The sequence below is a fragment of the Erithacus rubecula genome, assembly GCF_903797595.1.
Source record: "Erithacus rubecula genome assembly, chromosome: 24".
Lineage (NCBI taxonomy): Eukaryota > Metazoa > Chordata > Aves > Passeriformes > Muscicapidae > Erithacus > Erithacus rubecula.
Window position 1 is genome coordinate 902,828 of NC_136676.1, and position 15,093 is coordinate 917,920.

The 15,093-nt window shown below is 51.1% G+C and overlaps 1 protein-coding gene across 1 annotated transcript in view; it reads right to left on the bottom strand.

Moving 5' to 3' along the window:
- Positions 1-15,093, bottom strand: part of FBXO42 (F-box protein 42) — a 47,423-nt gene that overhangs the window by 21,866 nt on the left and 10,464 nt on the right. The window contains exons 2-3 of the mRNA XM_079326247.1: positions 8,913-9,182; positions 6,554-6,670 (exon numbers count right to left, since the gene is read on the bottom strand). Of these exons, the coding sequence (XP_079182373.1) occupies positions 6,554-6,670; positions 8,913-9,165 (370 nt within the window). The 5' untranslated portion in view covers positions 9,166-9,182. The remainder of the gene's footprint in view (positions 1-6,553; positions 6,671-8,912; positions 9,183-15,093) is intronic.

The following is a 15,093-nucleotide window of genomic DNA, read 5'->3' on the forward strand; positions in this document are numbered from 1 at the left end:
TCCCACACAGCTCCTGTCACTGCCCTGTGTGTCCCACACAGCTCCTGTCACTGCTCTGTGCTCCACACAGCTCCTGTCACTGCCCTGTGTGTCCCACACAGCTTCTGTCATTGCTCTGTGTGCCCCACACAGCTCCTGTCACTGCCCTGTGCCCCACACAGCTCCTGTCATTGCTCTGTGTGCCCCACACAGCTCCTGTCACTGCCCTGTGCCCCACACAGCTCCTGTCATTGCTCTGTGTGCCCCACACAGCTCCTGTCACTGCCCTGTGCCCCACACAGCTCCTGTCATTGCCCTGTGTGCCCCACACAGCTCCTGTCACTGCCCTGTGCCCCACACAGCTCCTGTCATTGCTCTGTGTGCCCCACACAGCTCCTGTCACTGCCCTGTGCCCCACACAGCTCCTGTCATTGCTCTGTGCCCCACACAGCTCCTGTCACTGCCCTGTGCCCCACACAGCTCCTGTCACTGCCCTGTGTGTCCCACACAGCTCCTGTCACTGCCCTGTGCCCCACACAGCTCCTGTCACTGCTCTGTGTGCCCCACACAGCTCCTGTCACTGCCCTGTGTGCCCCACACAGCTCCTGTCACTGCTCTGTGTGTCCCACACAGCTCCTGTCATTGCTCTGTGTGCCCCACACAGCTCCTGTCACTGCTCTGTGTGTCCCACACAGCTCCTGTCACTGCTCTGTGCCCCACACAGCTCCTGTCACTGCTCTGTGTGCCCCACACAGCTCCTGTCACTGCCCTGTGTGCCCCACACAGCTCCTGTCATTGCTCTGTGTGTCCCACACAGCTCCTGTCACTGCCCTGTGCCCCACACAGCTCCTGTCACTGCCCTGTGTCCCACACAGCTCCTGTCACTGCCCTGTGCCCCACACAGCTCCTGTCACTGCCCTGTGTGCCCCACACAGCTCCTGTCACTGCCCTGTGTGCCCCACACAGCTCCTGTCACTGCCCTGTGTGCCCCACACAGCTCCTGTCACTGCCCTGTGTGTCCCACACAGCTCCTGTCACTGCTCTGTGTGTCCCACACAGCTCCTGTCATTGCTCTGTGTGTCCCACACAGCTCCTGTCACTGCCCTGTGTCCCACACAGCTCCTGTCACTGCCCTGTGTGTCCCACACAGCTCCTGTCACTGCTCTGTGTGTCCCACACAGCTCCTGTCACTGCCCTGTCCTGTCACTGCCCTGTGCCCCACACCCAGACCAGGCCCTTTCCTCCCTGGACAAAAGCAGCCAGGCTGCCCCAGCTCCCCAGAACCATAGGGTATTCTTGAGCAGAGTGCAGCTCCAGCAAGAACCTTCTCAAGAGGATTATCCTCTCAGGCAGAGCTGCTCCTCAAAGTGCAGAGAAAACTGTCTTAGAAGCCTGTAATTAATTAGCTTAGCTGTGATTAAGGCACCCAGCTCCCTGACCTTTCCTGAGCTGGTTCACACAGCTCACAGACCCTGCTCTGTGCACCCAGGGCTGGGTTTTTTTCTCTCTCAGGGTTTCATGTCATCTCATTAAAAAGCCCCACTAAAACTCAGGATCATCCGAGGGCATTTCCTCTGCTCCCTATGGGAAAGGATGAGGCAGCAAGATGGGGAACACCACATGTGACAACCCCTCAAAGGTATCCATGGAAATCAAGAGCTTTTGGCTCCAAAACAAGCTCTGCAGCAAAACAAAATCCATACAAGTGTCTGCCTTTGGCAAGGAGTGTCTGCAGCATCCAGGTACCTCTGGCAAGAGGGAACTGAAAGATGGAGCAGGGAGGGTTTGCTCAGCTTGTCTGCCTTGGAGGCTGGGCAGAATTCTGGGTTTTCTGTAAAACTGCATGTAGAATATCCCCACAGCTAAATCACTGAGATTGTGCTTTCCTGCTTCTTTTCAGGGTCATTTTAAGCTGCTGAAGACAAGGAAGGCAGAGCAGCTTGAGGAAAAAGAGAAAAGTAGGAAAAAGCAAGCACAATGAGAATTGCAGTTTATTCCAGCCTGTAGGAATCCCACAGTGGGATTGTTTGGGCTGTTCTGTGCAGGGCCAGGAGCTGGACATTGATGATCCTTATGGATCCAGATCAGGATATTCTGTGATTCCATTATATGTTTTTATATAGTATAATTTTTATAGTATTCAGGTGTAGAATAAATCCAGGGGAAATTGTGCATGTCCCTGATGGTTTTAGGTTTTTGTTTTTCTTTTTTGGGCGGAAAACACTGACTGGATTTTGTTGGGTTTTTTAATGTCCCAGCAAAATTCAGTGACCCCCCACCCCCCAGAGTTTCAGCACTGCAGAAGTGGCTTATCTTTGGAAATGGATCAATAATTCTGATGTTTAAAAACACTGATGCTCAGAGGGAGCAAAGGCAGCTGGTTCTGACCACACTCCTGACTCCCTCTCCTGAGTAAAGAATCATCGCAGATTTTCACCCAGAGCAGCCAATAGCCAAAGCAGAGATGACTTGGAAGGGAAAACCAAATGGAAAGCACATTCCCTTCACCATAAGTGAAGAACATTAACTTCTGAAACTTGGAGAACATGAAATAAATTAACCCATCCCAAGTTCAAGGGTTATGTTTCCCACTGGAAAGGTGGGAAGGATGGCTGGGCTGTAAATCCCATTCCCACACAGTTCTTTGGTTGGAGGGTGACAGCCCTTGGTTTTGGCCTTGGACACTGCCAGAGATCCAGGGGGAGCCACAGCTGCTCTGCACTCTGTGCCAGGGTCTCCCCACCCTCACAGGGAACAATTCCTTCCCAATACCCCATCTATCCCTGCCCTCTGGCAGTGGGAAGCCATTCCCTGTGTCCTGTCACGCCAGGCCCTTGTCCCCAGTCCCTCTCCAGCCTGCCTGGAGCCCCTTCAGGCACTGGAAAGGGCTTTGAGTTCTGCCTAGATCCTTCTGTTCTCCAGCTGAACGTCTCCAGCTCTCCCATCTCCCTCTATCTTCATCTCCACCTTTATCTCCTCACTTCCTAAAATGCCACTGTCCTGCTCCTTGCAGTGCAGGGCTTGGGTGCAGCCAAAAATCCGGGGATATTGAGCAAGGCTGGGTGCTGGGAGGAGCTGTAGCTCTGCTCCAGGGGCAGCCCATCCTGTAAAACAAACATTCCAGCTCTCACCACTCCCGACGGGTTTGTCAAACCCACAAATTGCTGTAATTACTCACTCTGGTGGTGCCACCAACCCCAGGCTCCGTGGAAACAAAAACAATAAATCAGTGTTTAAAATTAGTCACTCCTCCAGCAAAGGATCAATATCCCTGGCACAACGGTCGGCATTCCTTTGCTGCTTTTCCGTTTCTGCATTCCTGAGCCTCCTGACATCGTTTTCCGACTGCGGGCAGTGATTTCACCCCGTGACTCATCGCCTTGCTATGACCTCGCAGGTTCATACATAAAACAACTCGGTGACTCCTGCAAACATCACCCAAAACTCCCCAAATATGGAGGACTTCTGCCCCTAAACACACAGCATTATTGATACTTCATGTCTTGCAGTTCTGCAGCTTCAGCCAAATCCTCTGGAAAAGTGACAGCTCATCCACAGTTTGTTCTCAGCTGTGATCCCTGCCAAGCACTCCCTCCCCACGGCAGTGCCTTCCATTCATTATTCCTTATCAAGCACTTTTGCCATTCCTCCCCTCAGGACTGAGAGCAGACAGGTTGACCTCCAACTGCTTAAAATTCCTCTCCTTGTCTGTTTGTGCTCCCTGTGAGCACTTCTGGGATAGTTCTAATAATTCTTGGAATAGAGAGTGAGCCCCAGACAGAGCTTTGATGGCAGCGCTGACTCGTGCCTGGGTGGTGATGTCTTCCCACAAAAACTGGCAAACCACTCATCCCTCAAAAAGAGCTTTGTGAGTCCTCCCTGCATCCCTCCCCACTGCACAAACCTCCGGTTCCCTCCACCTCAGCTCACCGTCATCCCTTGGGATTTCACATGACGGTTCAGAGATTCACTTTGACTTTCCGGAATTGATGATTTGCAGCTTCACTTTAACACTGGAATCTCGCCCGCAGGCACCGAGCCCTGCTTCAGGGAAAGCAGAGGCTGCAGATCTGGGCAGCTGCTCACAAACCAATCCGTTTAAGTCAGCAAACAAGTTAATCCAGATTAGCTTTGTGCCCACAAAGTGCATTAATAACGCTGCCATGGCCACGGGGCCGGGCAGAGCCGGGACACTGTCACCGAGCGAGGCTAATACAGATTACACGCTCCGAGGGCAGTGGATTTAGGGAGACAACTCACTTTGGAGCCAGGAAGCCCGTGGCAGGCAGTAGGATAAAGGAAAGAGCACACAGTGCTCTTTGAGGCAACTCTGAGCCTCTCCCAGGGAATTTCTAGCTGACCTGAGCACTCAGCAGTCGCAAAAACGCTGCTAAAACTGAGGGGAAATACATGCAAAAGTGAAGTCGTTGCTAAAAACGAGCTGTGAACTACGGAGCGTTTTCATCCTTCAGGAAGGCAGGATATCTCGGCAGAGCACAATGACTTCACCACAGCTCCCCACAGCGTCTCCCGGACTTGTCCTGACAGGAGGCAGCGCAGCTGCGGCTGCCTCGAGAATTATTGCTTGGGAAGATGAAAATGTGATGCCTGCTGCTCTTGGAATGGCAGGGCTTGCACAGTGTTTATCTTCCCTTAGAAAAATGCAGTTTGTTTCCTGCAAGAGCTGTCCCCCAGAGGGCTCAGACCCTGTGCTGGAGTCACAGCATGGAATTTTTGTCATGGTTTTTTTTTTGTTGGAGCTGAGGCAGCTCAATGCTAGTGCACTCCAAAGAACAGGGTTTATTTCAATATCCTTCCCTCAAAGGCACTGTGTTAAGGTACCTTTTTCACTTTCTGTTCCCTTCCAGAATCTTGGAAGCAGGGGAAGAATTCACCCAAACATTGAGTGGTGCTGAATTGCTCCCTTCTGCAGCTCTGCTCGATTTGAACTCAGCACATTGGAGAATTCCCAGTTTTCCTCACAGATGTAGAGGACCTGTGCAAGCAGCTGGTGCACATCCTTGAGTGCTGCACTTCCCAAAACTCACCGGCTTTGATGGGATTGACTCCAGTCCAGGGGCTGAGGGAGGGGCTGTTGAGGAGGACGCAAAGCTCAGGCCCAAATCTTGTGGGCAGTCCTGGGTGCCTCAGGACAAGAAGGACACTGAGGGGCTGGAGTGTGTCCAGAGATGGGAACAGAGCACCAGGAGAGGCTGAGGGAGCTGGGAAAGGGGCTCAGCCTGCGGAAAAGGAGGCTCGGGGGGGGGGGGGGGGGGTGTCTTGTAGCTCTGAACAGCTCCCTGGCAGGAGGGGACTTCTGGGGGATCAAGTTCTGCCCCCAGGAAACAAGGACAGGACAAGGGAAAATGGCCTCAAGCTGTGCCAGGGGAGATTTAGGTTGAATATTGTGAAAAACCTTTCATGGAATGGGTAGCCAGACACTGGCACAGACAATGCTGGAGTCACCATCCCTGGAAGTGTCCCAAGGTGGATGTGGCACCTGGGGACACATTTTGGTCAAGGGTTCACTCCATGAACTGGGTGAGTTTTCCAATCTGGGCAGCTGCAGAAAGATCCCTGCACAACCAGCAAGCCACAATCCCACTCCATCAGCATTTCCTATAATCAACAAGCCCACCATGACCAGCAGCTCCCAAAATCTCTGCTGTGCTGAGTGTTGGCACAGCTGTGGGTTCAACACCAGCAGTGATGGGCATGGACAGCACTGCCAGCCCCTGAGGGAGGCACTGCCAGCCTCTGAGGAAGGCAGCTCCCAGCAGGACTCCAGGGGATGGCATCACTCTTGTGTTGGGTTGACGTGGCCAGAAATGTGTATTCTATCACCATCTGTTGGAGCCGGGTGGGGCAGTGACCCTGATCTCCTGGCACATATTCTCTGCCAATGGGCCATCTTTAAACCAGCTGGGACAATCATCTTTATCTTTCCACTGCCCATCCTCCCTCCAGGAGATATCTCCTGTTCATGGCCCTTGAGTCCCAGTGCATGACTGAAAAAATTACATCATCCCACTGGGAGATGCTCCAGCCAGGGGAGGAGCCAAGTCTTTCCAGCTTAGATAAAAACTGAGATTTTGGACAGTAAGTTCTCCATCTTCCCACTGGATTCCAGAGGAAAGCCAGACCTTTCCACATCATCCATGGACCTTCAGAAGAAAACTGCACCTTCTCCAGGAGCACTGCTACAGCAGAACCACATCTGCCACTGCAGCAGGATGCAGCCACCATTGAATGGAACTGCTGCGAACACCCTGACTGACTGACGGGTGTCCCCTTGGATTCTGACTCTGGCAGGGTTGGGATTGCTCTTTTGTAAAACTGCATTTCTATTTTAATTTTTCTAGTAAAGAACTGTTATTCCTAATTCCCCTATCTTTGCCTTAAAGCCCCTTGATTTCAAAATTATAATAATAATTTGAAAGAAGGAAATTGACATTCTCCATTTCAAAGAGAAGCTTCTGCCTTTATTGGCAGACACCTGTTCTTCAAAGCAAGACACCCTGCCAGCCCTTGAGGGAGGCAGCTCCCTGTGGGGCTGCAGGGGATGGATACTCACTGTGTGAGAAGCGCTGGGTGATGGGGGTGCCAGGGTAGGGGTAAGTGCGGCTCTCCCACTGGATGTTCCCTTCCTGCACTGCCTTGATGAAGCCGTGGTAGCACTGATGGGCCACACCTGGGGAGAGAACAGCACAGTCAGCAAACCTGGGAACAAACTGTGCCTGCACGGTGACAGCAGCTCCAAACCCCTGTCTTTGGGTTGGAAACTCGCTGGGAATGCAGGGGATTAAAGAGAATAAAGACAGGGAACTCTGCAAACGTGGCAATCAGCATTGTGCACTGGGCTGGGTCACAATGTCCTCGGTGCTCCAGCTCGGGAAGTAGAGCCTTTGGGAAAGGAAGGAAGCACTAGGATGCTTTGGATCAGCCCTCTCTGCTGTGCCCTTGTTCTCTCATCACACCCTGAGGGGCAGCTTCCCTTCCCTCAAGGAAACTCAGTGCAATGATCAATTTTTAAGAATGTGAACACAGCTACTGGCCAGGGATCTGAAAAAAGTTGGAGATATCAGTGATAAAAATCAGCAGGGATGCTCCAAGGCTGCCATTAATTCTGTGTGAGGGTGCTGGGAAGGGCCAGAGGCTGCTCCCTGAGGAGACAAAAGGGTCTGGAGAAGGTTTTCAGCAGCAGCAGTAGCTCAGCAGACACTTGGTGGCACCTGCACTGAGGATGCCACAACCTGCCAAGAGTTTTTCCTCAAGCCCTGTGCCAGGAACACCCTCAGCAAGAAATTCCACTCCAGGATATAAAGCAGGAAGGTTTTTTTTTTAAATTAAAAAAAAAAGCATGGGGTCCTCAATGAGCTGATCCTTGATAGTCATATGGAAAAGGGAATGTGAGTTCCAGGACTGCTCAGCAGATGTATCCTGGCAAACAGGAAAAATTAGCCAGGAGAACACAAATCAATTGTTTACCTCAAGTGACCTCTCTGGGCACAGCTCGCAGGTGGTGGTTCCAGACTGTTTTTTGGCTGGAATTGCCCCAGAAAGGCCCAGCTGCCTGCTCCCTGAGAGGTGACACAGCCCAAAGCCACACTGTGCCTTGGGCTGCTCAGCCCTGGCTCCAGGGATGTCTCCCACATCCCTTTGGGGTGAATCCCAGATGTTTGTACATTCCAGCTGCATCTCTTGCAGGCCAGTCCAGGAAACAGCCAAGCAGCCACTCAGGGCTGCAGTACTTGGAAAAGGCTCTTCCCTGGGGCTGTGGGCAGCTGCTGCCCCAAAATTATGCACAAAAAAGAGTAATTTTGGGCCATGGTCCCTGCTGGGGTAACTGTGTTTTTTTAACCCCCAGCCTGCTGAGCTCTGGACAATGTGGGAAATGCCTGGAATCTGAGCAATGCTTTCAGATGAGTAGAAGTCCATTAAAGAGACATTACCCCACAAACTGTCAAGGGCATTCCTCACCCACTCCTGTTTACCAGAAGGAACATGTTCCCCTTCTGCAGCAAGGTGTCTCATTTCCTAGGATTTAACTGCTCTCCTCTGAAAAACTCCTTGTTTTTTAAATGAAGCTCTTGATTAAAGCGTGCACCCAACAGCATTGTACCAGAAATCACCCAGTGTATTAAAATAAAATGAAGCAGGAGGTTCTGCTGTATCCTTGTCCATTTATTCCCTCCTTATTTGCTGTATCACACTTCTCCAGCACAAAAATACCCCCATGAGGCTCTGGAATGAATGCTGTGCAGAGGCAAAGGAAGGATCTGTGTCTCTGGGCTACTCTTCCAGGAAGCTGGAATATGCACATCTCTACTCATGCAGATTTTATATTCCACTTGTCTCAGGCAGAGCTGTAAGAACCAGAGCCAGGGTTGTTTCCAGCTGAAAGCAGCAGCTTTGGGAATGTTAATTACTGAGCAAGATGCAAACAATTAAAGCCACATCAGCCATGGGACACTGGCAGGGGCTCTGGGGAAGAGGCTGCAATCCAAGGTTATCACTGCAGCATTGGGAGCATCCAAAGGCAGCAAAGGAGCTGCTCTGTCATGGGGCTTGGGCTTTGTTTCACTTTGGGCTGGAAGGGACCTCAAAGCTCACCCAGCTCCAATTCCTGCCAAGTGTGGGACCTTCCACTATCCCAGGTCCCTCCAAGCCCTGTCCAGTCTGGTCTTGGACACTTCCAGGATGGGAATTTATGGCCTCTCTGGGTTTTCTACCCTGAGAGAGGCTGAGGGGCTCAATTCTGCACATCTACAGGCCCACTTTGAGCGAAGCCAGTGACTCCATGGCTGTTAGGATTTCCCTGGGATTTCACAGAAGTCAGATTTCAGAGTCTGAGGGGAAAACAAGAGGCAAAGGTAAAAGAGAGCTGGGTTCCAAATCCCACAATTAAAGAAGTGCACTGCCATCACTTGTACCTTTGATCAGTCGATACCACTGTTTGCAGACAAGGGCGGCAGTTTTGTGCTCCTGGTAGGGAGAGAGGAAGGACAGGATGTATTCCAAAACCTCTTCTGGCAGCTCCAGCATCGATCTGGAGCTGGGCCTGGGCTCCTCCCCCTCCAGCTCAGCGTGGGGCTCATCCTCCTGCTCCATCGTCCCTTCCACCACGGCGTCCTCTGGATCCACAGCCATGAACCCGTCATCGTCACTGTCCGAGGAGCTGGCCATGGCATCCCACGTCACAGCTGGGGAAAGGGACAAGGCAGGTCACAGGGAGGATCAGAACAGGTGTGTGTCACACCAGAGAGCTCAGGCACAACAATGCTGTCCAGGACGTGTGTGCTGCAGTTTTGCAGCAGCTGAGGCTGCTTTAGGAACGGCTTTTCCCAGGTCACTCCATCTCTCACCATCCTTCTGCTGCCTCCAGTGGGAAGCAGAGAGCCAAAGCCAAACCCCTGGAGCTGCTGCTCCCTCGCTGGGCACCAGGAGAAATGGCCCTGCCCTGCTCTGCACTGTGGAGCCCAGCTGCAATGGGGAAAGGATCCTTGGGGAATCTCACTGCAGGTGAGACAGGATCACAGCGACATTTACAGTCCCTGCACCCTGTGGAACCTGTTCTGCCAGCGAGGCTGTTTTACCCCAAACAACTCCTTCTGGGGGAAAAATTCCCTGCCTCATTTCCACTCCCTTTTCCTTTTATTTGTGAAATGCCTACACACAGCTCTGGCTGGCAGGAGGTGAGGAAAGCAAACCCCCCCCGGGATTTACTGCTGATGGGAGGCTGGGATATCAGAGGTTGTATCTGCAGCTATTCCCAACATCCCAAGTGTAAGGTGACACCTCGATGACAGAAATGTATCATGAAATAAATCCACCTTAACGAGGAGTAGCTGCATCCAGTTTGGGCAGCTGGCACCATGGGAAGCCAAATCCCTGCCTGCCACTGCAAGACAAACCCCTGGACTCCATTTCCCAGGAAGGAGCCAGCCTGTCTTGAGGAGAGAAGCAGCTCTTTTCCCTTCCAAGGCAACTGAGTAGAGACCAAGGGAGGCACCTGCACCCTGAGTGCTCCTGGATCAACAGCCCAAACCACAGTAACAGCTCCTGGAGATGACATGGGACTTTCTTTTCCAGAATTCCCTTTTTATCCTTTCCTAGCATGAGGAAAGGACCCAAACCAGGGCGAGCTCCCTGTTCTTTCATCACTCAGCCTGAGTTCCTCCCAAAGCAAAGGCTGCCCAGCCATTCCCCAGTCCTGAACTAAGCAGGATTACTGGAGGCAGATCCACACATCCCATAGGATAAACCCAAACTGCAGCAAGCCATGAAACAAATCAGCTTCTCAAGAGGGAAGACAAGACACAGCTTTTCCCTAACATGCTCCAATATAAGAATATTATCATTTTTTTTTCCAAGCTCTAACTATCCCAGAAAATACGTCTGGAAGGAATTTAAGTTAATGATGTAATGGTTTAACACAGGTTACTCAGCAGGATAAATATCCTGCTACAGAAATACCCTGATAAACACACCCTGTTAAACCACATCACCTTGGGTCATTGACCTGATTTATAAATGTGGTTTATTTATCAGAAATAACCTGAGCTGCTGTTACCAATCCAGGGTTTTCCCATGCCATGGGAATGGCAGGAGGCAGACACACAGAGCAGGAAAGCTTTCCATAGCAACCAATTCATGCCCAGGAAAATGACAGGTGACAGCATCAGTCCCCGCTGCTGTCAGGCTCCTTGATGAAGCAGCTTTGGAAAATCCACAGGGCTGTCAATCTGTGGGAGGAACCATGGCAGAACCCAGCACAGAGATCACATCCCAGCAGATGCTCTGCATGTTTCCCGTGTCAGAAATCCCTGCTGGAGTCAATGTTGTGACAGGGGAGGCTGGAACCCAAATGCAGTGACACGAGCACTGCTGCTGCTGCTGCCAAAACCTGCCTTAAGCAGTGAGCAGGCACGAATTCCCAGGGGCTGAGGGATGGAAAGTGGAGTGGGGGGAAGAAGAAAAGTGGAGTTGTACTTAAAAATGATGAAATAATGGATGGTCGGGCCTTTTCCAGGCAAAGGCATCCATGGCTGGGAAGTGCCTGTGCTGCTTTCCACCCTGACACAGCATGGTGCCTGTGCTGCTGGTGCCCCTGCTCAGGATGGGGCTGTGCTCCTGCTCAGGATGGGGCTGTGCTCCTGCTCAGGATGGGGCTGTGCTCCTGCTCAGGATGGGACTGTGCTCCTGCTCAGGATGGGGCTGTGCTCCTGTTCAGGATGGGGCTGTGCCCCTGTTCAGGATGGGGCTGTGCTCCTGCTCAGGATGGGGATGGGCTCCTGCTCAGGATGGGGCTGTGCTCCTGCTCAGGATGGGGATGGGCTCCTGCTCAGGATGGGGATGGGCTCCTGCTCAGGATGGGGATGGGCTCCTGCTCAGGATGGGGATGGGCTCCTGTTCAGGATGGGGCTGTGCTCCTGCTCAGGATGGGGCTGTGCTCCTGCTCAGGATGGGACTGTGCTCCTGCTCAGGATGGGGCTGTGCTCCTGCTCAGGATGGGGCTGTGCTCCTGCTCAGGATGGGGCTGTGCCCCTGTTCAGGATGGGGCTGTGCTCCTGCTCAGGATGGGGCTGTGCTCCTGCTCAGGATGGGGCTGTGCTCCTGCTCAGGATGGGGCTGTGCCCCTGTTCAGGATGGGGCTGTGCTCCTGCTCAGGATGGGGATGGGCTCCTGCTCAGGATGGGACTGTGCTCCTGCTCAGGATGGGGATGGGCTCCTGTTAGGGATGGCGCCGTGCTCCAGTTAGGGATGGGGCTGAGTTCCAGTCTAGCATGGGGCTGTGCTCCAGTTTGGGATGGGGCTGAGTTCCAGTCTAGCATGGGACTGTGCTCCTGCTCAGGATGGGGCTGTGCTCCAGTCTGGCATGGGGCTGGGCTTAGGATACAGAAGGGCAGGAGGGTCCCTCCCTCCCAGCTGGGGAACACATTGCAGCTCCCCAGGAGGTTTCACTCCCTCAAGCAGTGCCAGAATCCAAGCAGGAAGATTTGCCTCTGGCCCAGGGACAGTGGGACCCAGTGGATGGTGATGGGCTGGGGGGTTATCAGGACCTTGAGTGATCCTAATAACTTCTTTTTGTCTTTTATTTGTGCTCTAAATAACGTCCAAATCCTACTGGAGGAAGTAATGGTAAGTGCAGGATTGCACACCCACTAGAAAGAGGTGTTTTCCAGCCAGTAAATCCCAATTTGGATCCTCTGGAACAGACCTGGGAGTAACCCAACACAGCAGGCTGATCCCAGGCACAAAACAACAAAAAGCATCTTTAAGGCTGATTTTAAAACAGTGGGAGGAGCCTCAAATAGCATATCTGAGGATGAAGAAGCTCCACTGAGTTTTGTCTGCTCTTCCCAAGCCACTTGATATTATAAATATTCCAAAGCATCTCCTTTGGTAAATCCTTGTTTCCTAAACATTTGAGCATAAGGAATAACCATCCTGAGAGTTTTGACACCCACGCCGTGTTCTTTTTCAGAAGGAAAACAAGGCCAGCAATAAACTCAGCTCCCAAAAGGCAGCTTGCTGTCAAAATAACCCTGCAAGCTTGACCTGCCACAGATGTGGATTTTGTTTGGAACAGCAGGCTGGGAATAACCAGCCCTGGAACACAAAGCAAAAGCCCTGTCCCAAAAGCCTGCTCCAAGAAAATGGAAAAAGAACCCAGGCAGGTGGCAAGAAAGAGCTCCTGCTGCCAGTTATTCAGAAGATCCATGGGGGAAAATCCCATACCTGGGCTTTTAGTGGTTATTCCAGGAGCAGAACTGAGCATTCCTGCATTGTGGGCTGATGCAAGAGGTGCTTTCTCCCCCATCCTGGCTCTCCAGGTGATCTCTGCTTGCACTGTGCTGGGCTCCACTTTGTACCTGGGCTAAAATGAATCTCTGAGCACTCAAAAAGCTGCAACCAAGAGATTTAAGCAGTTGTGTCTCATCCCAAAGTAGCTGCAATCCAATTAACTCCAGGATCGCATCGATCCCTGAAAACATCGACACAACCCCCAAAGATTCCATTACATTCTACACCCCAGAGTCCTCCTGGTCCCAGAGAAATGCCTTTATATACCAGCACTAGGAAGAAGGTTTTGGGGAGTCTGGAGCAAGGAGGAATTCCAGCTGCTTCCAACAAGCTGATGGAAGTGCTGGAAGGGCAGCAGGAACGGAGCTCTGCCGGCGCTGGTGGAATCTGCCTGCCCTTTACTAAAAGCTGCATCTCTGCCAGCTGGCAAAACATTTCATAATCCTTTTCCTCCTTTCAGAGCACTTCAATTTTCCCTCTCTCCCTCCCTGAAATTAGTTAAGAACCTGCTATTTATTCTTAAAGTAATTATCTGGAACAAACAACTGAGGAATATTAAATGCAGGCAAAAATAACCTCACTGGGTTGAAGCTCAGCTCAAAATCTGCTTCTTCAAATTCCCTCTTGATCCAAGGACGTTTTTCTACCTGCAGGCCCCTTTCCCAGTCCCACAGACCCCAAAGCTCTGGTGTGGGTGGCACAGGCAGTTCCCATCCTGAGCTGACTCCTCTTCTTCCAGCTGCTTTATGAAGTGCTTGAACCCGCAGGGTTTTTGACCTGCCTTTTTTTTCTCCTTTTTTTATGGATTTTATGGAAAAAATTCTCCAAGGGAAACCTGTTGAAAGGCAATGAGAGGCTGAGCACCAGCCCTGAGTCAGAGCACGTCACACACAGGGAGTGCTCAACTTTTACAAGAAATGCTCCCTCCAAACACCAGCAGAGGAGCTGTGCTGTTCCCACAGGGAACACAACATTCCAGGTGTGTGAAAGGACCCAGCCTGGCTGGCTGAGGGCTTGGGCTGCCAGGAGAGAGGGATTTAACTGCACCTGGCAATCAGGAGCCCTGTTGGTAATTTAGGGGTGGAAGGCAGCAACTGTCTCCAACCTGCTCTTCCTCATACTTTGGAATCACTTCTCCCACGTGCAGCATCCCCAGGGGGGCACTTGGGGGACAGTCACACTTCTGGCTGATTCTCTGCTCCAGTTCAAATAAAAATCCTCTTCCATCAGACAGAAAACGGTTCATTTTTCCTTTAAAAAAAAAAGGAAGGATTCTTTCCTCATTTTTAGTATTTTTGTGCTTGTGTCTCCAGCTGTGCCATCAAGGACTTCACCTGCAGCTTTCCCTGTTCCTGGTTTTGCCCTAAAAGAAGTCCTGAGACCTCTTCTAGGGTGAAAAGAGGAAAATCCAGCACTATTTCCAAGGAGAAGCACAATATTTAATAAAAGCAGCAGCACTGGGTCTGTGGGAACCACGGGATTCAGGACTGGGATAAACACCATTAAATAAAACAATGTTCCCAGTCCTCCCAAACCTGCAGCAGCTGGAACTGATCCGTTTGGAAATCAACTGCTAGGCAAGCTCAACAATGGAGGAAAAAGGCAGATTTTAGTTCAAAAAAAGAAAATGAAACCTCTGGGAAGCTGTGAGATGAGCAATAACCTGTCTGTGCACAGTGAGACCTCGGGAATAAAAGCACCACAGATACTCCTTATCCCTGCAAAACAGGCAATTCCAAGAGTTCTTCAAAGAACAGCTCTCCTTTTTTTTTTTTTCCTTTTTTTTTTTTTTTCCCCAGCAGGAAATTGTTTTTCTTTCATACAAGCCAGCTAGGAAAAGAAAGGATTCCTAAATTCCATCTGCCAGATTGAAAATTCCAACATTTCTCTGTCAGCATAACCTCCCTGTGATGGTTTTGCCTGTTATAAGAGTGGGTTTTGGGACTTTGGGAAAAAATTCCAAATGACATCATTTTTACTGCTGCCTATTGTCCTGAAACAGCATCACTGCAGCTGAATTTTGGTTGATATTTCTGTAAGAAAAAGGTACCAAGATCCCAGGAATTCCTTCCAGCCTAGTGAAGAGCTGACTCTCTGCTATTCCAGATTCTGGCTCTTTTTTTCCCCAAGGTTTCAGTTAAAAAATAAGCAGCAATGTGACATTACACAGCAGGATTTATTGCACAAACAGCATAGCAACCTACAAATAAATCCTGCTGAATCTGTTTTCCCACAAAATTAATGCACTGAAAACCAGAATGAAAATGTGGGGGTTATCTTGGATTTATTGGTGGAATACAAATCAGG